The following is a 25165-nucleotide window of genomic DNA, read 5'->3' on the forward strand; positions in this document are numbered from 1 at the left end:
AAAGTGACACTGAATATCCTTCTGTCAGCGTTGTGTCAAGTTAAGCGACCAACCTCAATTTCATTTTGTTTGTTGTGTATATTTTGCTCATTTTAAGACGGTTTAATTCTACTAATCGGTGTGTGCAAAAACATACATAACAATGGATGGTCCTCCCGGCACGGGGCCACCGAACGATGGCCCAATGGGTCCACCGGCGATGGGAAGTTTTCCTCCGATGCCACCGCCTCCGGGGTCCATGCCTCCCGTTACTATGCCTCCGGGAATGCCCCCGAGTGGTATGCCTCCCGCCGGAATGCCTCCGGGTGGGATGCCTCCTGGAGGAATGCCTCCAAGTGGCATGCCTCCAGGTGGAATGCCTCCAGGTGGGATGCCTCCGGGAGGAATGCCTCCAAGCGGAATGCCGCCGGGTGGATTGCCGCCTCCAATGGGTCCACCAGGGACTATGCCACCAGTAAGCTCAGCTGGTGGCCCACAAAATTTACCAATGGGACCACCACCTGGTATGATGGGTATGGGACCACCACCTGGAATGGGTCCGCCACCGGGCATGGGACCTCCTGGAATGGGAATGGGCCCTCCACCAATGGGACCACCTGGTATGGGTCCACCTAGGATGCCACCTGGAATGATGCGTGGTGGACCTAACATGAAAGGAAACTATAACCAAGGAATGGATATGGGACCACCTGGGATGGGCCCTCCACCTAATATGGGGCCTCCAGGCATGGGTCATTGGGATAACCAAGGGCCCCCACCAGGCTGGGGCAGACAAGGAAGAGGAGATGGGCCCCCAGGGTGGGATGACCATGGTGATGAGGGTGACAATGATGGTGGTGAAGAGGAGCAGCAAGGACCTCCACCAGGACCGCCCCCTGCATTACCATCCCTGCTTACAATGAAAATTGATACACCTGAAGAGTTCCGCAACAAACCAGCCCCTGTGGGAGGGGTAGTTCTTCCAAAAGCTTTGGAAGAGGCTCTGGCATATAAAGACCAAAGACAAGCTGCTCTAGGTACTGAAGGACAAGAGAAAGGTAAATACTATTTTGTTTAATACTTTACTATATTTTAAATTTGTAAAAAAACATTAATAACATTTGTATCTATCTTAGAACAAAATGAAGAGCCAGAAGCCCCCCCAGCACCAGTGATCAGCACAGAGTATGACGCAGAGGAAGATGATGCAGACTCGGACGACGGCAGACCTGAGACTCCCACACCTCCAGTTATCTCTAAAATTGAGGTATGCAAATAATATAAAGTAAATGTTCTGTAATGCTTCTTAGATAAAAGCACAGCCTGACTTTCAAAGATATTGACAATTACTGTTTCTGTAGGGTCAAAGCAGAGTAAACAAGAATAAGCGCAAGAAGAAGAAGAAGAAGCTAGCAAAGCAGAAGCGCAAAGAGGATGCCAAACAAAAGCAAGCAGCTAAGGAGCCAGAGTCAGACAAGAAGTCTAGTGACAAGGAAAATGAAAAGGAGGCTGAGATTGAGTAAGATAAGACTATATAATTTATTTATTGCATTCATATAAAACATAACAAATATGTACCAATTACGGTTTTTTGTATCGTTATTTTCGCTAGACAGCAATACTGAGGCGCCAGGTCTTTCCGAGAGCAAACTTCGAGCAACATTTATTTTATTGTATTGATCCACCAGTCAAATAAATGTTGAGTTATGATGGATTTTTTGAGTTTGCTGTCAATAAAGATCTGGCGCCTGAGTATCACCGCCTAGCGAAAAACAGGATACAGAAAACGTTCATTGAATAATTAACATTTTCCACTGTATCAAATTTCATACTTTTATTTATTTTTATCTGTAGATATGTCCAGGAGAGCATCCAGTTCCACGAGCTGGAGCCGATGTACCGGCAGTTCCACCGCGTGCTGGAGTCGTTCCGCATCGCGGACAAGAAGGAGGAGGTCAAGGAGGAGAAGGAGGCTCCGCGCGCGCAGCCGAAGCCGCAGGAGAAGGTCCAGGACCAGTTCGCCGCTGATGAAGAAGCTGTCGAGGTAAGCAATAAACCATCATCTGTAGATACAGTTCCGCAGTCTTTGGCTGTCAGAGGGTTGAGCTAACTTCCTCAACTTCCTCTGAATAATTTTGTAGAACTAGCCAGCACTGTAGCTAGGTAATGTGATTCATAATTTTAAATTGTACAAGAAAACTAAAGTCATTACATGAGAACCTAATGACAAAATTATTTTATTTCAGAAAAGCGCAGCTGACGAGAAGGAGCGCCTATCCAAGCGTAAACTAAAGAAGCTGTCCAGGCTGTCAGTAGCGGAGCTAAAACAGCTGGTAGCCCGCCCGGACGTGGTGGAGATGTACGACGTGACGGCGCGCGACCCCAAGCTGCTCGTGCAGCTCAAGGCGCACCGCAACACCGTGCAGGTGCCGCGGCACTGGTGCTACAAGAGGAAGGTCAGTAGCTGGAGCAGCTGGTGATGTATGACGTGACCCCAAGCCAAGTTCGAAAAGATTTGCCTTCATTTTGTGTTGCTATTTCAGTCAGTCTATACAATCTGTACTGACATTGCCTGAACTAGCATGACAAATACGAACGTTTCCGGAGATATACGAAGGGAACCCTTTTCGCACTACATCTGTATATGCTTTTCTTGTGTGTTATGTATGTAAATCAGATCTCTTGCAGGGATATAAAAGAGATGCATGTAATCATTCTTTGCTCACTTCTTTTAAGCTGCTGACGAGATCTTTTCCTGACACGAAACAGTTGTTTTTGCGGAAAGTTATTCGTTTCTTGCTGACCTTAAAACTAAAGACTTAAACTTCAACTATATTATTAACTTTCTAATTAGTAATTTTGTTATACAGTACCTGCAAGGCAAGCGTGGTATAGAAAAGCCGCCATTCGACCTCCCGGACTTCATCAAGAAGACTGGCATCATGGAGATGCGTGCGTCCTTGCAAGACAAGGACGACCAGAAAACGCTCAAGGCCAAGATGAGAGAGCGCGCTCGCCCCAAGCTTGGCAAGATCGACATCGATTATCAGAAGTTGCACGACGCTTTCTTCAAGTAAGTGTCGTCTTCAACAGCTTAATTTATGTGTTAGGGTTTTCGATTTGGCCTGCTATTATTCGAACGTGGGTTAGAAAAATTAGAAACTATTGCAGATATTTAAAAACAATAAAAAACCTAGAGGTATTTTATAGAAATTCCTGATGAAATGTATAGAAAACTTAATATAAAGCTTTGAATTTTCAGATTTTGTAATATTAAGGAATTACCGTGTATATTTCACTTGTTTTAGATGGCAGACGAAGCCCCGCATGACGATCCACGGTGACTTGTACTACGAGGGCAAAGAGTTCGAGACCCGTCTGCGGGAGAAAAAGCCTGGAGACCTGTCGGAGGAGTTACGTACCGCACTCGGCATGCCCGTAGGACCTGGCTCACACAAGGTATGAAAGCCATACTTCATTCATTGCGTGCATAAAGCGTGTCATTTATTCTTCTCCTTTATTAGTCGCTTGTTCATGGTCATGGCTGAGGATCGTGATGCCCTTCCATATGGCGTGGTCTGGGGCCGAACTCCGAAGAACCACTATATTTTGAATAGAGATGCACCGAATATTCGGTTACTATTCGGTATCCGGCCTATTCGGCCCTTCGCCTCACGACATTAGACACAAAACGCCAATTACGTAAGGAAAGACCTAAGCCCTCCTACGTGTATACATACAACACGGCTGGTCAACTGTACTGCCGTGAGTGTGATCGAATTTTTAAGAGCAAGTTTGGCCTGGCTAGCCACATAAGAGCTCACAAGAGGGAAAAATCTTGACTGCTGAGGTCGCCGTCATCGAAATCGATGTGGAGGACTATATATATATATATTCGGCCCTTATTTTAATATTCGGCCGGATACCGGATAGTGACGTACTATCCGGCCGGATACCGGATGTGCTATTTTTGATTGAATGATTTTAGGGTAGACATATTAAATGCAAAAAAAAAAATTTACAAAAGTTTATTATTAAAAAATAAACATTTAAACTAAAACGGACTCCGCGCGAAGTTCACTACTACGAAACAAGTAAAAACCTGCACGACGCGCCCGCTCCCTGCTTAAATTGTAGGTATTATAGGGGGCGTCCATTAATCGCGTCATACGTTTTTGGCTTATTTTAGACCCCCCCCTCCCCCATGGTGATCTTTGGTGATATTTTCAGGACCCCCTCCCCCCCTGGCCAATATGACGTGTAATTTTTTGGCAACTTAAGTAGACTTTTTTCCAACCCACGAATCAACCAAATCTTGGCGCGAAATTCAAATTTTCTATGAGAATTAAACCTTTGGCCCCTCATTTTTAAGGTTCCGTACCTCAAAAAGGAAACCACTGAACCGAAACAACTGAACCAATTAACTTGTTTGGCACACATATGTAAACTTGTGAACCAAAGACGGGCATGTAATTTAAATAAAATAAAAAACAACTATAGGGGCCACTTTTGGGGAGTAAAAGTAAAAATTAGAAATCAAAGTTTTTTGAAATAGTCTTTTAGCGTGTAACATATCAAATGAAAGAGCGTTAATTGGGCCCCACTTTTTTTTTATTTGGAATTTTTTATCTGCTTTTCACTCAGAATCGCGAGCTCTTTCAATCCTAATAGGAGTAAAAAGTGTCCCAAGGTTTTTCTCTATTCCGTTACCATTTTTTCATACATTTTGTATGGCGGTAACGAACTGGAAGGTCTAAAAAAAAAAGGAAATCTTGGGACATTTTAAGGGTTCCGTAGTCAACTAGGAACCCTTAGGGACAGGCCACACTTAAGAGACGCATGTCCTGAGCCGCCGCCTGGGGGCGCGTCTTACGTGACTTACGTCCTTCCTATACAAAATGTACTGAGGAGACGTTTTTTGAATTACATTCAGGCGGCGTGGTGGAGACGTCCGTTACGCGCCGCAAGACATGCGTCTTATGAGTGTGGATGGTAGCTTATAGTTTCGCCATGTCTATCTGTCCGTCCGTCCGTCCGTCCGCGGATAATCTCAGTGACCGTTAGCACTAGAAAGCTGAAATTTGGTACCAATATGTATGTCAATCACGCCGACAAAGTGGTAAAATAAAAAGTTGAAAAAAATGTTTTGTTAGGGTACCCCCCCCCCCCCCCCCCCCCTACATGTAAAGTGGGGACTGATTTTTTTTTCATTCCAATCCCAACGTGTGATATATTGTTGGATAGGTATTTAAAAATGAATAAGGGTTTACTACAATCGTTTTTTGATAATATTAATATTTTCGGAAATAATCGCTCCTAAAGGAAAAAAATGTGGGGGACACAACCCCCTCTAACTTTTGAACCATATGTTTAAAAAATATGAAAAAAAATCACAAAAGTAGAACTTTATAAATACTTTCTAGGAAAATTATTTTGAACTTAATAGGTTCAGTAGTTTTTGAGAAAAATACGTAAAACTACGGAACCCTACACTGAGCGTGGCCCGACACGCTCTTGGCCGGTTTTTTCTCCTATTACGATCAAAAAGACCTCGCGATTCTGAATATGAATCGCGTAAAAAATACCCATGTTACAAAAAAAGTGGGGTGGACAACATTGAAAAAAAAATGGCCCTTATACGTACATACATACAATCACGCCTGTATCCAATAAAGGGGTAGGCAGAGCACATGAAACTACTTAAGCTTCAGGGCCACTGTTGGTAAATAAGAAAAATTAAACACTCTTGGCAAACTAAAAAAATCTTTGAGAATTAAAAATAACCGACTGCACACAGCTCTTTTTTTCTCACTTGATGGTCTCATCGGAAGATCAGCGCTGGAAGTCACCAGCAACACGCTGAGATGAGGCCATTTCGTGGCACTTCATTCCTTTCTGTTTGTGTTGTAATGTGTAATTAACTAATTAATCTTGACTGTGTTCACGAATAAATTATATTATATTTCTATTCTGTTCTCTTTGCACTGCACAACGCAAGTTCTTACTGTAAAAGTTGATATAAAAATAGCTCAGAAATGTTTTTTCTTTACGTTAGTGTAACAAAAAAAATACACGTGATATGTTCCTAACCCCCCCACCCCCCATGGTGATATTTGGTGATTTTTTCATGACCCCCTCCCCCCCTATGCAGTATGACGCGATTAATGGACGCCCCCATAGGTAAAATTCTGCTGTCTGAATATTCGGGGCCGGATACCGAATATTTACCGATGGTTGGGCCGAATATTCGGTATCCGGTATCCGGCCAAACAACTAGTCGTTGCATCTCTAATTTTGAACTTAATCCATACTATAATATTATAAATCGGATAGTGTGTGTGTCTGTTTGTTTGTCCGCCTTTCACGACAAAACGGAGCTACGAATTGACGTGATTTGTTGTGGAGGTAGTTGAAGGGATGGAGAGTGACATAGGCTACTTTTTGTCTCTTTTTAACCCCCCACTTCCTTAATATTGGGGATGGAGATTTGTATGGAGCATTCCGTAATTTTCGAATTTAACGCGATCGAAGCCGCGGACAAAAGTTGTGATATAAAAAGATACGAATTTGTTTGAACCGCAGTAGTTTATTGTACGTATTTAATGTGCTTTAAAATGCACATTGCCTGCAGCCTGTGTGGTGACGGGTTAAGAATTTCACCACCCCCTTTCTTGCCGTGGGTGTCGTAGAAGGCGACTATGGGATACGGGTTAAATTGTGGCGTAGGCGAGAGGCTGGCAACCTGTCACTGCAATGTCACAGTTTCGATTTCTTTCAATCCCTTATTTGCCAAGAGTGGCACTGCAGCTTTAGTAGTTTCATTTGTTCTGCCTATCCCTTTATGGGATACAGGCGTGATTGTATGAATGAATGAATGAATGAATGAATGAATGAATGATTATGAATGATTATGAATGATTATTTTATTTGCATAAAACAAGCGTATATACATAGGTGTTCAAAAAAAAATATCCACAGCACGATTCTTGTTTTGCCCCGACAGGCGTACAAATATTGTTTACTTATGAACTAACAAAACTTAACTAACTATATACAAGATGTATACTAGTCTTACGCAATATATTTATTCATGCAGTTCTGTACATAAAGCATTTCCCAAAACAGCATAGCTCATATGTATGTATGTTGTATGTATGTATGTAAAATGCACATAAACATTTTGAGACAAATAAGTAATGTTTGTTTGTGGCAGGTGCCGCCGCCGTGGCTGATCGCGCAGCAGCGCTACGGGCCGCCGCCGTCGTACCCCAACCTGAAGATCCCCGGCCTCAACGCGCCCATCCCCGACGGCTGCGCCTTCGGCTACCACGCCGGCGGCTGGGGCAAGCCGCCCGTCGACGAGGCCGGCAAGCCGCTCTACGGCGACGTCTTCGGACACCACGCGTTAGGTCCCGATGTAAGTCAACTTTCCACGTGCGTCTCCGCTAGGCGAGCCGAGCACGAGCCGAACGATTCGTCTAGTGTGGACCGGACTGACTTACAAGCCTCGAACGAGCGCGCTCCGAGCATTTCGTTCGTGCTCGGCTGCGTTCCGTCGGCTGTCGGTTTATTGACGAACACAATGGGATTTGCTTCGCGCTCGCAGTGCGTTTAGTCACAGACCTCAGTCGCTCGAGCCGAGCATCATGGAAAAGTGGACCGAAGATGCTTCCTTGCCATTAATTGAGTTATATCAAAATTTGCAGCCGGCATCGTCTTGGCCTTTTTTGCATGACTACTGCTATAATAATCGCGACAACAGCAGCGGCTGCTGCAATATTATTAATATCGTCCATATTCGCCAAGTGCCGAGAGCACACTGCGGAAAACCACGTTTGAGGAAAGTGATCGTTGTAGGTTCGTTGTACGTCCACACTTGACGCTGCGAACGACGAAGTCGATCACGGCTTCGCTCGTGCTCGGTTCGTTTAGCATAGACCCACCTTTAAAAGCTCGTTCCCACTATGTCGGATGTAGGATTCAGATTTTAATCGGGTGTCGGCGCATATATTCCCAATGTTGGGTGTCGGGCCTGTATTTCAAACGGTTCGGTCGGCACGAGGGGTGCGGGCGGCGCGGCGTCGGATCCGACATCCGACTAATAGCGCCATACTAAGTTATACTTCTATCCGGATATGTCGACTGGCAAAACAGCCGACATCTCTTGTCGGCTCCGACACAAAATCGGTGTTAGGCAAGTGTGAATAGTTAGCTTCTAATAAAATGTTCTGCCACCAGAACGTCCGATTTAAATCCGGAGCCGACACCTGACTAGGAATAATATCCCTCCACCATTAAGATGCCTTAAGACTAAGAATTCATTCAAATTTCATTTCAAAAAATACCTACTGGACAAGCAAAATTTAGGAATCCCATACGGGTACTTGGTTGCAGATTACCGGATCTAATCTAGTCTGGTCTGTTTTTAGTGTACATACACACACACACACACACACACACACACACACACACACACACACACACACACACACACACAGACACACACACAGTCACACACACACGCACACTCCTTGTAATTTTATTTTTTGCAATTTATGTTTATGTCATGTTACTATAATGCAATCGTTTAGACATAGGCAAACTATTACTATTATTATTACTTTTTTTTACATTTTTTCTTGTACAACGATCTGTTAGTGACCTGGGCTCTAGCAGAATTACCAGTTGCTTCGCCCGAAAGAGTGGAGCATATAACTGAGCCAGGACCCTTTTGTTTTTGCTGCAACGCACACAGCAAACCCACCCATATTTTAATGTATGCTATTGTTGTTTTTTCTGTAGTGTTAGTACTTTTCATTGTTTATTTTTGTTTTAATTGTTTAATTTTGGTGTGTATTGTAGCAAACAAATAAATGATTATCTTATCTTATCTTATCTTATCTAGTGCCCTAACCGCCAAAACGACAGCCCAATAATCATTTTTTTTTCCGGTGTGGGATTGATGTTACGAAGCAGAGGGAACGTCATCCTCTTTAGGGTGGAGGGGTATTAGGGACTCTCGCCTCCCGGTTCTTACCATTGTAAAGGAGTAGAATATGTCCTAGTACCTACTCAAACAATGCCTGAAACATCTTTTATTCTATTTTATTAATATTTGTATTTTTTTCAGGATGGAGAAGACCAAGATATCGACAGGACAATGTGGGGTGAACTGGAATCGGAATCCGAAGAGGAATCGGAAGAAGGTATGTTTTGTTTGTAAATAGCCATTTAAGTCTATTACATGGTTGTTGAGGTCCTTGCGACATTCGTCCAATAACAAAAAGCTCCACTAAAATCAATCAACTATCATTCATAACTTACTATTTATGTGTTGAACAGAGGAGTCGGAAGGCGAGGCCGAGAAGGGCGAAGCGGAGGCCGCGGGGTAAGCTAGCCACGCCCGGCGAGGGGCTTGTCACGCCGCTCGGCATCAGCTCCGTGCCGCCCGGCATGGAGACCCCCGACACCATCGAGCTCAGGAAGAAGAAGGTCGAGAGCGACATCGAGGGGTAAGCTCAGCTGTGTTGGAATAGGGTTAGGCGATGCCGCGGGACTTTCGGAAATATTATGAACAGATGACCGAGGGCCGCCATCTTGCCGAGCAAAATGATTCGAGTGAAACAAACGCGCGCGTATGTGCCAGGCATTTTCTCGCGAGACTATGCTAATGCCACGTCAATAATGAGAATGCCAGAACACGCTATTATAAATAAATAAAATTGTAAAAGTCTAATTTAATTATTGTTGGTGATTGTATTTGAAGTCTCAGTGTATTCATGTCTAATGTTGTGTGTGTATTGTCAGGGGCGACACGCCGGCGCTGTACCAAGTGGTGCCGGAGCGGCGCGTCGGGCTGACGGCGGGCATGATGGCCTCCACGCACGTCTACGACCTTGGCGCCGCCAACCCGGGTGAGTTATGTCATTTTGTCAGAACTCGGATTATTTCCTATGTCAGTGGGTAAGGCTCATCTTAGATCTCAATCCTTATGCTCCACAAGGTATTGAAGGTCACCCTCTTACTTTTATTTGTCAGAACCAGATTTTCGTGTCAGCCTACAAGACTAGCTCCAGCCTCAAGGCAACATAGCTATATGTAGTTTGAAGATCCATCTTTAACTCCAAATGCCATAATTTATAAAATAAATAACACAGGAGCAATTCAAATTCTCTGTGGTCTTACCTTCGTCGCCTATTTTAGTGACGAGATTTGTCTTGACTGTCTACATAATTTTTAATCCGGACCTGGCCATGATATTTTTATTTAGTAAATGAGCTGATCCAGTTTCGAAATATCGGCAGCCTCATTTCAGATATCGCTTAGCATTTCACTCACTTTGATGTAAAATACGATGATTTTATTTTACTAGGCAAGCGCACGGCGGTCGGCGCCGGCGCGGCCGCGGCGGCCGCCGCGGGCTCGGTGGGCGACGCGGGCGGCGTGGACGTCGCGCTCGACCCCTCCGAGCTGGAGCTGGAGCCCGAGGCCGTCGCCGCGCGCTACGAGCGCCACCTGCGCGAGAGCCGGCCGCGCGCGCGCGAGGACCTCTCCGACATGCTGGCCGACCACGTGGCGAGGCAGAAGGTCAGTGACACGCCGCAGTATACTACACGCGGCGCGCGACTCCTCAGCTATAACGAAAATCCTAGCCTTTAGTTTATAGTTCTCTTTCAACATCCTCCCTTGTGTTGAGTATGAGGCTTTATCCGTATCCGCCTTTCGTCTTAGAAAGCTTTTGTGATTCGCTGCGGGGTGGCCGTTTTTACATCTATTCGGAGACGATTGGACGTAAGTTGACCGTATTTTTCGTGAATCAACCTTATCCTGAGTCAACCTTCTGTATGTACTCAGAGTTCGAAGAAGATCCTTCTGTGAGCGTTTCATCTGTGTGAATAAGACAGAAAGGTACCCAAGAAACTAATAATGGAGTCTTTCTAAAACAGCTTTTTTTCACACTCTGGACAGAGTTTTAAACCCTTTTAAACCCTAAAACTCAGGCCAAAACATGGATTAATTAAATTTATTTGCGTTAGTAGGTATTTAATATAAACGAATTTGTAACTTCCAAATTAATTACTGTGTCTAAAGCAACGGTTCTCAAACTTATTTTCCCATGGAACCCTTTTAGAAAGTAAAACATCTGACGGAACCCTTAAATTTTTTTTTATTGCAATCTTTATTTTAATAAGCAATCATGATAGTAAAATCTAATCACTAGATTCTATAATGTGAGGTATTACATGAAGCAGTTTTTTTATTTTTTAACAATTGGTGAATATTTGGTTTTATGGAAGAGAGTTGAAGTTGCATATCAGGTACCCAAAATTTACACGGAGCCCCCAGAGAGGCTTTGCGGAGCCCTAGGGGTCCGCGGACCACACTTTGACAATGGCTGGTCTAAAGTATTGTTTTTATTTTATTTTCAGAACAAGCGAAAACGACAGCAAAATACGGATTCGAAAACAGCAAAGAAGTACAAGGAGTTCAAATTTTAGTCCACATTGTGTGTGTGTAGTGATACTTATATTATTCTAATGTTAGTGTAAGAAAAGTATGGAGAATGACATCATGCAACTGTAATAAAATAAGGTATTAAAATATTTTTATTTTATTCTATACCACAGAACTATATTTAGATAGAAGAAACAAGTTCATCTATTTGTATAGGGGCCGAGCGTGTCAAATTTTGTACTGAAGTTGTTTCTTGCCTGTAATTTTAAATATGTCTCAGGCTCTTGATTGTTCATAATTTTTGTGTTGTTGCAATTGAATATCAAACGAGGCATTTTTTATGTTTTGATTGACTTCTTTTGAGCGCCTACTATTAAAGACGGACAACTATTTCACTGATTTACACGCTAAGTAGATACGTTTGCTTGATCTATGGTATATATGTTCTATACCATTCAAAATACCCAAAATTAATATAAATATATTCATCCATTTCAGCGCCTATTTTGTTATTTCATGATTTACAGACCATTACATATAATATGCTATAATAAAAAATATCATCCATGTAATTACTAGCCTGCAATAACCTTCACTTTTTAGGCTTTGATAATGCTGTTAAATTTCAAATCTCAAAGTAAACGAAGATAACGTCCAAAAGTAGTACAATACAAACTTTACGCTAATCAGTTGCATTATATCCAGTGCGTGAAAACTTATCTTATTTGCATAACATAACATAACTAAGCCATAAAGTCTAAGCGTCTTTATTATCTTACATTCTTCAATTATGCACTTGAAATACTTACTATTTTCAGCGCTGTCGCCAATTGTGACACTCTTCTCGTTCTCAAAAAGAAGATCTCATTTTATCCCAATTTTCGATTGCCTCATTTATACCTTTGTCAAAATGTGGATTTTATTAGCGTGTCTCGGACTTATTTTACTAGTTTACAAGTTTGTAGTGAACGTATTAGATTACTGGAAGATTCGCGGAGTTCCTACGGCGTCAGGTCGCCATTGGTTCTATGGACATTATAAACCCATTCTGTTCCAAGAAAAACATGTGAAGACGGTGGCCCATGAAATGTATAAGTAAGTTCTTTTTAAATGTATATATAAGTTCCTTAAAGAACTAAGTGGTATTGTATCGCTCATCTTAGCTCTACCAGACCGCTATTCATCATTACCAGTTTTAATCTCCGTTAACGCTATTGCTGCTAAAGTCATTGGCTGATGAAAAAAACATATCATAAGGTCAATAAAAATCACGAGAATCGTTTGAGAATTGCGACCTGTAGAGGAGAATCCGGACATAAATACAAAAGCAAATTGTCTAGTTAATCCGTATTTTGGCGCAATTATGTACTTCTATATGCGAAATAATAGTTATTTGTTATACAAGGGGGCAAAGTTGTATTTTAACGCCGAGTGTGGAATTGAAAAACGAGCAAGCGAAAGGATTCTATAGTTGAACCACGAGCGAAGCGAGTGGTTCGAGAATAGAATCCTGAACTTGCGAGTTTTTTAACACACGAGAAGTAAAACATATTTGCACCCGAGTGTAACACAAAACTTTTCCCATCACTATAGCGAGGAAACTACAACGCAAAAAATGCGTTTATCACTGCTTCCAGTAGTTCCACAGGTGGTAAATCATCTTTATTACTAGATTCACCTACTTTTATCAATTTTAAAACAGTTAATTTGACTTTATTCAAGGTCAAATTACTTTACCCACTAGTGGATAAAATGCGTTTTTACCCGCTGGTATTAAAGAACAAAACACAAAACACGTGTTTCCGAGCTAGTGAGGGGAAAATGATATTTAAAAGTGAATAATAATATCGTGGTGGCAGTGAGTTCCCCGGGCGCCGGCCGTGGGGTACTTCAAGCTGCACACGCCGGGGCTGCTCGTGAGGGACCCGGAGTTGGCCAAGACGATCCTCATCACAGAGTTCTCTAACTTCGCTACTAACGGATTTTTCGTGAGTACAACATCGACTACACCGACTCAACATTGTTCAACGATGTGACCATCGTATCGTCACAGTATAAGACCAGTAATAACTCTTCTAACAAACGTACGCTGTCCTATACTGCGGTATCGTGGTAGTGAGTCCCCCGGAGTTCGCTTCTAATGGCTTCATCGTAAGTATATATTATTTGTGCCGTTTGTATATCCGAGGTCTTTATAGAGAGAGTACGTCGTAGACGTCGCATCGGACCGATAGATGGCGCCATCGTTCGTTGTAAGTCGCTCCGGCGTCTCACCGCCGCGATGTTGGTAGTCCCGTTTTTCCCCACCTGCAACACAAGGCCCCCCGCGCCCCGACTCGCCACCAGCCACCCTCATTGTTTCGTCGAACGCCGAAGTGACCGGTTGTCGCGTATTCCGTTCGAACATTTTTACAGCATGGTGTCTCGAAATTAATCTTTTAGTTTCTATTTCCTTGTTATTTCTGGTCAAACCAGAGTTATTCGTGTTTTTATTTAAAAAGTGGCTTATAACGTTTCGGAATTATGAAATTTTTCAATTTCATCCGTCAATTCTTTATGCCTCGCTAGCGATCATTATTCGTCTTTCGGGGTTCTCACTATAGAAATGAACGAGCGGTGCTTTATGATTCTACCCACTTTTTTGTAAGAAAGTTCCATGCTGCAAAAATCGTTACCGTTAATCAGTTTTCTTTTTAAACTATTCGCATTTCCGAGACTAAAGTAGGAAGTGTTATCCGCGTATTAAAAGTTTCGCGCGAGAATATAAGCGGTAACGTAGGTAAGTTGCTCCGCCGGGGACCACGTGCTCCGGGGACCACGTGCTTCGCGACCGCGTGCTGCGCGACCTGCGGGCTGCGGCGGCGGCGGCGGCGGGCGCGGTGGAGGAATACCGCGCTTCAAGGAGGTTTGAATTTCTCCGACGAATGGGTGAGCAGATTCATATTATTTTAGAAAGAATATGTTCGGTTTCCGATTCGGTGCGGAGGCCCCAAGCCACGTGTCGGCGCCGAAACTTACTGTAGCGCTGCGATAGCGCCGCTGACCGCGGCAGTGTTGTCCGCCGCGTCGGCGCCGCCGAGGTTGCGTAGAAGTTGCCTCCTCGTTAACGATGGCCATCTCTGCGGTGCCGCCGAACAACGTTGTGGCCGCCGCATAGGCGTCGCGTGCGACGCTGTAAGTATGTCTGCTGCTGCCCCGACGCGAGCGCCGTGCCGTTAGTGATCAGTCGTCAATACGCAGGCTACCAGCGCGGCCACCTTCTGCCCCCGCCACAACGCCGCGAGCCTGCTGAAGCTGTCCACCAGTATCGCTGGCCGCCACGCTTATGCTGGCGCCTCGATGGTGATGCAGAGCGTTCGTCTGCCGTGACAACGCCGCGATCCTGCTGAAGCTGTCCACCAGTATCGCTGGCCGCCACGCTTATGCTGGCGCCTCGATGGTGATGCAGAGCGTTCGTCTGCCGTGACAACGCCGCGATCCTGCTGAAGCTGTCCACCAGTATCGCTGGCCGCCACGCTTATGCTGGCGCCTCGATGGTGATGCAGAGCGTTCGTCTGCCGTGACAACGCCGCGATCCTGCTGAAGCTGTCCACCAGTATCGCTGGCCGCCACGCTTATGCTGGCGCCTCGATGGTGATGCAGAGCGTTCGTCTGCCGTGACAACGCCGCGATCCTGCTGAAGCTGTCCACCAGTATCGCTGGCCGCCACGCTTATGCTGGCGCCTCGATGGTGATGCAGAGCGTGCGTCTGCCTTGACAACGCCGCGAGCCTGCTGAAGCTGTCCACCAATATCGCTGGCCGCCACGCTTATGCTGGCGCCTCGATGGTGATGCAGAGCGTTCGTCTGCCGTGACAACGCCGCGATCCTGCTGACTGTCCACCTGCTGTAGCTGTCCACCAGTATCGCTGGCCGCCACGCTTATGCTGGCGCCTCGATGGTGATGCAGCGAGCTCATCTGCCGTGACAACGCCGCGATCCTGCTGAAGCTGTCCACCAGTATCGCTGGCCGCCACGCTTATGCTGGCGCCTCGATGGTGATGTAGAGCGTTCATATGCCGTGACAACGACGCGAGACGCGACCCTGCCGAAGCTGTCCACCAGTATTGCTGGCCGCCACGCTTATGCTGGCGCCTCAGTGGTGATGCGGAGCGTAATACTGTTAACCGCTGCACAGGCGTCGCAATCCTTCTGCTGCGTCTGCCGTGACAACGCCGCAAGCTACTTGAAGTTTTCCACCGGTGTCGTCGGCCGACACGCTCATGCTGGCGCCTTGATGTCTCCTCGATCGCACGAGGTAAGATTGCAGACGCGGCGACCTTCATCGCGCCACCGAGCGCAATACTGCGGCTGCCGCGAAGGCGTCGCTAATTTTCCTGCCGCGTTTGCCGTGACGACGCCGCGAACTCTGTTGATGCTGTTCACCGATGTAGCTGACTGCCACGCTGGCGCCGGTGCCTCCCGCGCTGACGGCGGCGACCTCGAGAGGGCCACCGAGCACGATACTGCGCGACGCGACAGGGCATCGAGACGCCTTTCGAGCTGACGACGGCCGTCTCAATCTCACCGCCGAACATAACAGCGTCTGCTGCAGTGACAAGCTGGTAAGATTGCTGATGTGGGCCCTTGGTGCTGCTAGCCGCCACGCTGATAACGCCCGTCGCGCCTAAGATGTCACGCTCACCGCGAACACTGTCTTCCCCTACAATGGTGCCACGACCACGACTATCCAGACTCCGTCTGCTACGGTATCGTTGCAGACTCTGTTGCTGACCAGGCTGATACTACCCTCCAATGTGACGCCGGGCGCCGCTATCAGCTGACATCCCGTACACTATGGTATCCACTCTTCTCTTTCCAGTTCCCGTGAAGTACGACTGTATTTACACTCTATTTTGACCAAGGACTCCTCCGTCGCCGAAGTGAGAACAGATAAATTCTTAAGATGCTACGTCCTAACGTGGTTTGGAGACCCATAGTTGAACGAGGTAAGACGTCAATAACCGGACGAGGAGCCGCACTGCTGCGAGGGTGTCCTGACGATGTTCGCGAGCTATCTAATCGGAGAGGCGCCTCGCGAGAAGACCCTGTGATTCCTGTACATCGCTCATTGTGTAGGTCAAAGACATCGTAAAGGTTTGCGGAATTAAAAAAAAAAATCCCTTTCAGAATGTCCAGATCTGAATTCGAGCCAGCGTCCTGCATCCTGAGCGTGCGTCTGTTTACCGGGCGGACACCAAAACCGATCGGCAATCTGGCCGCGGGGGTTCCAAGTACACGACGATTTCCCGGAGGCTTGTGGCGCCCCCTGTCCATTCGAGAGATTAACTTATTCGCCGAGCCTCTAATAAACAAATTGGGAAAAATAAACCTGCTTCGCCTTAGTGAACTTCAGATTCCAGCTCAAAGCGAAAGGGGCCAGGAACTCAGGAGTACTTCAGTAGTTATCATCTGGCTCGACTATACTCAATTAATATAGTGCTTGATTCGATCGTAGAACCTGATTTCATAAATTTCACAACTTTCGTGGTCTACAGAGGAAGGTTGCACCGCTGCAGTTTCCAGCATTACCTCGTACAGCTGCCGATAGCTGTAGGCCAATCGCCCCTGTTTTGCTTGCATCTGCAGCCCGATAAGACCTTCAATAATCGGAACATTGTACGAAGTAAAGCTCTTCCGATGGAGAATAATCTTCAACAGGCGGTGGCGCTGGCGACTGAAGTGACATGCAGCCGGCTTAAGGTTCGCATAGCACTATATGCTATGCACAGTTCAGTTGTATGTTATGTTATGCTGTACGATGGCAGGACTACATCTCTTCTGTTACGAGTAACTACGACAGTAACTGCTGACTCCAACAGACTGTCGTACGAGGTCAGTATGCACCCCCTGGGAGCCAAGTAAGTGACCTTCGGTGACCTCGCCTTCTTCTGCTTCGCCCGTCATCGTACCTCTTCGTCTGCGAGAGCCCTGCATTACGCCGTACAACGGTACGTATTAAGCCTCCGCCACACATAAAGCGCATTCCGCTTCGCTATCAGCGCGCTGAATGCGCGTGCATTCCGCTCGCGTCCCGCGCGCGTTGCGCTCGCTATCAGCGCTCGTTCGTTCCCGCTAGCGCCCACTGGGCGCAACGCCAGCGTTAGTGCGGTGCACCGCCATTATTGCGCTCCGCCTACGCTCTTAAAGCGCGCATGTGTGGCGGTGTTAAATTCACCCCTTGACCTGCTACCACGACGTGTTCAGCAACCACCAGCGATGCGACACTGACGTCTCCACCTCTCAGTCTACTCTGTCGACCTTCATTGCACGAAGTAGAAATCCGTCGCATCGGGTTTTGGATTAGGTAATGGATTACCCTAAGAGTCAATGACTGACTTAAAGAAATCGACTGATACCTCCGTCCAGTGTAGTAGCAATCGACAGCGCTCGTACTTTTCATCTTCTAGGCTAGTCTTACCGAGCGATCGGTATCCTCAAATGCCCTCACTAAAATTCAGAGTTCAGGAGTCTCGCTTGCAACCGCGCTCGCTTGACGCGAAATAGTCTGATCGAAAATACCAGTATTGTAACAAATAGCCCTTGGGCACGTGAGTGATGACCTTTTTCTGTGTTTGATATGGACGTAAGACGTTGGACTTTAAATAGTCATATCAAAGCTAATATTGATTTAGATAATTTTTACGAAGGGTTGACAAAAGCAGTATCAATTACGTTACCCTGTTACAGTACAGATAGTTACACTACTTTTACAGTTAATTTCCACACTTTGTGTCTGAAATTGGGTTTATAACCTGATAAAATAACGTGTCTGTTAATAATAATAGTGTATCTAAGGTTTTTGTATCTTGTTCAAGTCAGCCTCGCCTACATCTTTTTTTTTTGGTTTTGATCTGCGATGTATAATAATGTCATTTCTCTAACTATTCGCTGACTAAAGCTAAACGTCATCACGAAAATCTCTTTATGCGTTTCTGGCACCGAGATATTCGCGGATCGAAGGCTATTTCGACTGATACATCTGTCAAATCGGTTCAACTGATTCACTTATTCTTCTATGCTATGCCATGCCAATAGGGCTACCAAAGGCTTGCGCGCCAGCTGACTCGCCACCAGGAGATAATAAACAGGTCTCTATAAAGACCTCGGATATACAAACGGCACAAATAATATAAAAATTTTACCTTCCAATAAAATTTGTATTATTTTGCCTGGTATATCCGAGGTCTGACCTTCCTGGTAGGCTTAATATACCGTCGGCACTTCTCCTCAACAATGAGGGTGGCTGGTGGCGAGTCGGGGCGCGGGGGCCTTGTGTTGCAGGTGGGGAAAAACGGGACTACCAACATCGCGGCGGTGAGACGCCGGAGCGACTTACAACGAACGATGGCGCCATCTATCGGTCCGATGCGACGTCTACGACGTACTCTCTCTATAAAGACCTCGGATATACCAGGCAAAATAATACAAATTTTATTGGAAGGTAAAATTTTTATATATATCAATTTAATTAATTAAATTATATAATAAAGCTGCACAAAACTAAAGAACTAAACTAAATAGTGGCACTGTAACTTTAGCAGTTTCATGTGCTCTGCCTACCCCTTTAGGGGAAACAGGCGTGATTGTATGTATGTATGTATGTATAAAGCTGCAAATCATAGTAGGATTAGGTATATTCCCTCTTGAACTTCCCTTGTTGAGGAGCAGACATGCAGTCTCTAAGGGGTCGTCCATTTATTACATCACATCACATGACAACAATGGGGTTGAGCAGAGGGCCATGCCAAATGTGACAGTACATATTAACCCCCTTATTCATAAACGTTCACTAAAATTATCAAGCCGATAAAGTTCGTTTGTCCCTCTCTATCACACCAATACGTCGGAAAGGGACAAACGAACTTTATCGGCTTGATAATCTAAGTGGACGTTTTTGAATAAGGGGGTAAATAAAGAGCTTACTTTTCCTTTGGCATACGAAAAGTGTGACATGGTAACGCAAGTCATGAGTGAGTCTGAACATGTGTAAGTATATGCTATCTTTAGTGTCCTCAATCAATTTTTAGGGTTCCGTAGTCAACTAGGAACCCTTATAGTTTCGCCATGTCTGTCTGTCCGTCCGTCCGTCCGCGGATAATCTCAGTAACCGTTAGCACTAGAAAGCTGAAATTTGGTACCAATATGTATATCAATCACGCAAACAAAGTGCAAAAATAAAAAATGGAAACAAATGTTTTATTAGGGTACCCCCTACATGTAAAGTGGGGGCTGATATTTTTTTTCAAACCCCAACGTCTAAGATCGTTTTTTGATAATATTAATATTTTCGGAAATAATCGCTTCCAAAGGAAAAAAAGTCGTCCCCCCTCTAACTTTTGAACCATATGTTTAAAAAATATGAAAAAAATCACAAAAGTAGAACTTTATAATGACTTTCTAGGAAAATTGTTTTGAACTTAATAGGTTCAGTAGTTTTTGAGAAAAATACGGAAAACTACGGAACCCTCACTGAGCGTTTTTATCTCTGGTCTGTTTATTTATGGACCAAATGAAATAGGGTTTTACTTTATTCCACAGATAGACAGAAAGTTCGATATCCTCGCGGGTTCCAACCCGTTCTTCGTCCGTGACGCGGAGTGGAGGACGGTCCGCAGCCACGCCACGGCTGCCATCACCGTCGCCAAGCTCAAGTGGTACCTGCCGCGCATGGCGGCTGTTGGCGACGAGATGGCCAAGTATGTCGCCAGGAAATGCGACGGTGGAGCTAAGGCGTTGGACGTCAAAGATGTATGTGGCTTTTTGATTAGAACTTGTGGTTTTGTGAGCTGAAACTTAAGCTTAAAAAAATACATACCTACTTCGTCAGTGCGAATTCGTGCTGGTCCTAAGTAGATGCTTAGCTCCAGTCTTTTATATCAAATGTACATCTCGTTGAACGGGTTGAACCTTTTCCTAAAATTAAAAGGGTTGCGACCTGTTGTGTGTCGGGATAATGCTTTCGTTTTGTATGTCTGGCCTAATTAAAATAGTCTTGCCCGAGTCAAAATGTAGACCTGCGCGCTTCGGTTAATCAATTAACGCTCAATATTTGGCCACATCGATACCTACTCATCTATTTTTTTATGTAATGTGTAAATGATAGAACAACTCGAGATTTCGGCTATACTTACAGATATCAACAAAGTTCACCGCTGACATACTCGGAAACGCCATCTGTGGCGTAGTGAACAACTCTTTCGAGGACCCCGACTCCCTATTCGTTAGGATAACCAGAGAAGTTTGCTTCGCGACCACCGTAAAGGATAATCTTAAGGATGCTCTGCAAACCGCTTGGCCTAGACTGAGCTGGTTATTCCAGATGAGGTAATGTCACAAACTCTAAGGACAAAATCTACGCTTTAATCTTTATAATCTACCGATTTCTTTTTCCAACAATCTTTAAAAAATGTCAAATTCAGAAAACAGTGCTAGGCATTAGGTACACTGCTTTCTTTTATATTTCAAAGGTTCTCTTCTCCGACATCTGAAGAGCAACTTCTGTACCTCACCCGTAAGATGATTGAAGAGAGAACAGCAACTGGTGACAAAAGAAACGATCTATACCAAGTTGCAGTTTCCATGAGAGAAAACGACCCGGAAAAGGGTAAGTTGAACCGCAGTGGATATTATCGGCACCTTAGACAAGGCACTCGAAACCAACTCGAAACTCACGTGACCTCCGGCTGATAGCGACTGTCAGCGAGTAGTGATTGGCGTTTTTAAAAACACCGTACTGTTTCGTACTATCAAAGAGGATAGAGTATTATAGAGAGTTACTGTCAAAGTACAATGTGTAATCACAGTGCATAGACTGCCATCTCTCGACACAAGCTTAAAACTTTTGAACCTCAGTTTTGACAATTTGGCCCATATTGTTAGCTTGATAAGTGTTAAAATGTCAAATTTTAATATTAGAGCCATCTAATCGAGCGTTCCCCAAAGGTGTAACGCCATCTAGGCCACCGTACCTTTTTCTCTATGGCTTTGAGGTACGTTTTTTTCTTAGATTTTATCCGTCTATACGGAGTTATATATGTCTTTGGTACTATGCAGCCCGGCGTATGACACGTAGTATGCCCAGCGGCTTGAACTACATGACCCCTAATGACGAAATAATGACCCCTGACCTAAATAGTCAGTAGACTAAAGTTAAGTTTACGCGATATGATTAGATTGACTATTAGGAACCTTAAATGTACCTCTTGCACATTCCAGTGTTCACCGACCATTACATAAGTAGCCTAGTGTACACAATAATGCTGGACCAGTACGAAACCGGCAGCAATGCAGTTGTTAACACGTTATTCGCTGTGAGTCTATTGAATGTTCTATGGCTTGACTGTACTAAAAGTTCTCTCTGGGAGTTCGTTTGTCGGGTACACGCTTAAAATTCTAAGAAAAAATTGCACCCTGAGTTTGAGACTTGACAGCATGTCGTGATTGTCTTTGTGAGTGTGATGGTTGGCAAATTTAGATTTATTCATCATACGAAGTGTGATTCTCCTAAAATACTTCGGAAGACGCTAAAAAAGCTATTTTGTGATTGAAAATATTTTGTGACTTGGCTTACAAATTGGCAGCATGTTCTCGAGCTTTACGGATTTTATTGAGTAGCTGCCATACAAGGCAAATCATCATCATCATCATCATCATATCAGCCCTTTATCGCCCACTCACTGCTGAGCATACCAAGGCAAAAGTATTTTATCTTATAATTAAAGTAATTAACAAATCTTTGTTAATATTCATATACCTAGTCATGCCTGATTAACAGCTTAGCTAATTTATATTGCTTATTTACACATATTAACGTTTTCCTAAGTCGTCTCATGTATGTGTTACTAGCTTTTGCCCGCGGCTTCGCTCGCATTAGAAAGGGACAAAAAGTAGCCTATGTCACTCTCCATCCCTTCAACTATCTCCACTTAAAAAATCAAGTCAATTCAACGCTCCGTTTTGCCGTGAAAGACGGACAAACAAACAGACACACACACTTTTCCATTTATAATATTAGCATGGATTAACATATATTTTCAGCTTGCATGGCATCCTGAAGTTCAAGACAGACTTCGTAAGGAAATTTTTGATTTCAAATCTCAAGCCAAAGGGGAATACTCATTAGAAGACATAGAGAATTTGAAGTATTTGGAGAAGGTGCTTTCAGGTAAGCAATAAATATATCTCTAATACTTCCCCTTCTAATTTAAATACCTTCTACAATAAAATACAAACCCCCAAGTGCCTCAAATGATTAAATTGTCGGTTGAAGTACTTTACAGATGGCGACAGCATAGCTTGGCCTCCTCTTTCTATCCGAAGAATTATTTAAAAACCGTGTGTGATATTTTGGCCTGGATTATCTAGCCCTTTAAACCAAATCTTGGAGGAACGGAACTTAAGGGGCTGACAACACCCAATTGCGCAAAATTGATGTTACTTGCGCAGACAAACTGTAACTGTTACGCCGTGGCTTGCGTGGGCGACGGTCGCGCGATGGTCGCGCGACGGCGATGCGACGCATACCTACGAAATCAAACCTTATCGATATGGAAGTAGACGATGCGATGGCGACGGTCGCGCGACCGTCGCCCACGCAAGACACGGCGTTAGTTTTAGTAAGGCAAGTAAATTATATGTTATTATTCACTATATTTCAACGAACATAGCCGTACTCGATACACGATTTAATGAAATCGGCTCGATATAAAAAAATTGCAAGATCGGTCTCGAGTTCGTCATTAATTAAAATTACAATTACAAAAATATACATATCTAAAACACTAACGAAACATATTGCACAAATAACGCATCTTTCTATTTTATTTTAATATTTTTCAGCACTTTTCGTACCTATTAGCCGCCCTCTTTTAGTGACTTCGCGCTCTCACTTACTCCCATACGAATAGACAGTGTACGCTAGCGTTAAGGCCATTGGGTGTTGTCAGCGTCTTAACACAATCACTACCAGACAAAACATGGCGCACTATATCAGAAACCGGTCGTATGGTCGTATAACCGCCCGCTTGTATGGCGAGATCATTGCAAATCATTGACAATTGCCAACTTGACAACCCCATTAAAAGCCAGTTACTCTTACGCATCTCATAATTTCAGAAACTTTACGAATGTGCTGCCCCGTCCCTGTGATATCTCGGGAATGCACCAACGACTGTATCATCACTCTCCCCACGGGGAAACCCTTGAAAATATCCAAAGGAACCCAGGTCATTGTACCCAATCAGGCTATACACATGGACTCTACATATTATCCGGATCCTGAGAAGTTCGACCCGGAACGGTTTACAGAGGAGGAGATAGCTAAGAGGCCTAAGTACACGTACTTGCCTTTTGGCGAAGGACCGAAGCGTTGCTTGGGTAGGTGACTTTAAAAAACTTCAGCAGGCCCATTTAATCCTTCCTTCTGTTAAACGATGGCGATAACAAATGACGGTGACATGATAACAAACACAATATGTACCACAGTTGTAGATTTTTGACTCCCGTAGAAAAGTTTTGTTCGGAAAGAAAAGAACCAACCAATACTCTCTACGCCTCTCCTATTTCCGCACAAGGCGCTGCTAAGACAGTTGCAAATCGGTCAGGCTTTGTATCGTATTGAAGCTATCTCTGTCTCTATTGCTCTTTCGTATTCGTGAGACAGAGCCTGTTGCTTTCGCTCGCCATTGTGACTTTGACTAAATCGGCAGGTATGCTAATACTTTTGAAGATCCATTTCACACTAGTAATTGATAATTTTCTCACCAGCTCCCCGGCTTGGCGCGTTGCAGGTGAAAGTTGCTATCATAAGCTTGTTGGACCGCTTCAAGATACGACCGGCCGGGAAGCGCTTCCCTTTGGCCTGCGAGCCCGGCGTCTTCCTCATCAGCACTCCTGTGAGCGGCACAGAACTGCACTTCGAACCTATTGATCTTGGAAAATCTTAACGGAACGTGTTTATGTAGATTATACGAGATAGAAATATTAGAAATACAGTTCGTTTAGAGACAAGAATAATGTTTGATTCTACCTATTTTGTTGTGTACCTACGTAAGTAGCTGGCATCTAGATCTACAGCATCAACGTTGTACTAAGATTGGCAAACTATACTCATTTGGCGGACTAATACGGAAGAGCTTTGGATATAGATAACTACGATACGCTACTGAGCGTACTGATGTGCCGACGGAAAATTTCCAAAATTCTGAAATTTTTATATAGGAAACCTTCGGAAACTTTCCATACTTTGTATGGACGGAAACTTAATTTCCATTTCACAAATTTAAATTCCCTTTATTTTTCGTGAGTATCGTGAATTTTTCAAGAAATTTTAGATTTTTTTGGAAAGTTTCCGCAACTTGGACTGCCGTCACTAACTGAGCGTCAATGATTGTAGGTAGGTGTACTCTTGGCTGCAGGTCCTTCTAGATAGTGTTATAGGTATTTTATATAAAACCTATTTGCTAGTAGTGTCAGAATTAGTTACACACGAATCCACCATGTCATGTAGATTCGTAGATCCCTTCTGCTTTATCTTTCATTGTTACTTAGTAAACAAGTAAGTAACGTAGATGTGGAAATAAGTTGATAAGCTGAGACTAAAGGTAGGTAGGTACTATTATTATCATTGTATTAACATTTTAATGCACATACATGTAAAGTAGGCGCTTATAAAACATAGATTAATGTGTCAT

At 44.3% G+C, this 25165-nt stretch overlaps 2 protein-coding genes across 2 annotated transcripts; both read left to right on the forward strand.

Annotated features, from left to right (window-relative positions):
• Positions 1-3: 3 nt before the first annotated feature.
• LOC125232477 (splicing factor 3B subunit 2) lies at positions 4-11578 on the forward strand. The gene is given in 14 exon segments (XM_048138159.1): positions 4-1037; positions 1116-1246; positions 1341-1498; positions 1834-2023; positions 2226-2435; positions 2850-3052; positions 3288-3438; positions 7193-7396; positions 9110-9185; positions 9322-9368; positions 9370-9491; positions 9787-9893; positions 10352-10566; positions 11409-11578. Coding segments are annotated over 14 exon segments (2778 nt in total). The 5' UTR covers positions 4-142; the 3' UTR covers positions 11478-11578.
• Positions 11579-12263: 685 nt separating this feature from the next.
• LOC125232970 (probable cytochrome P450 6a13) lies at positions 12264-25049 on the forward strand. Its single transcript, XM_048138828.1, has 9 exons — positions 12264-12528; positions 13293-13421; positions 20013-20222; positions 20608-20798; positions 20942-21078; positions 21690-21784; positions 22512-22638; positions 23589-23849; positions 24240-25049. The coding sequence occupies exons 3-9, from the start codon at positions 20142-20144 to the stop codon at positions 24416-24418; spliced, it is 1071 nt and encodes a 356-aa protein (XP_047994785.1). The 5' UTR covers positions 12264-12528; positions 13293-13421; positions 20013-20141; the 3' UTR covers positions 24419-25049.
• Positions 25050-25165: the final 116 nt, after the last annotated feature.

This window comes from Leguminivora glycinivorella, chromosome 13, assembly GCF_023078275.1.
Source record: "Leguminivora glycinivorella isolate SPB_JAAS2020 chromosome 13, LegGlyc_1.1, whole genome shotgun sequence".
NCBI classification, from domain to species: domain Eukaryota; kingdom Metazoa; phylum Arthropoda; class Insecta; order Lepidoptera; family Tortricidae; genus Leguminivora; species Leguminivora glycinivorella.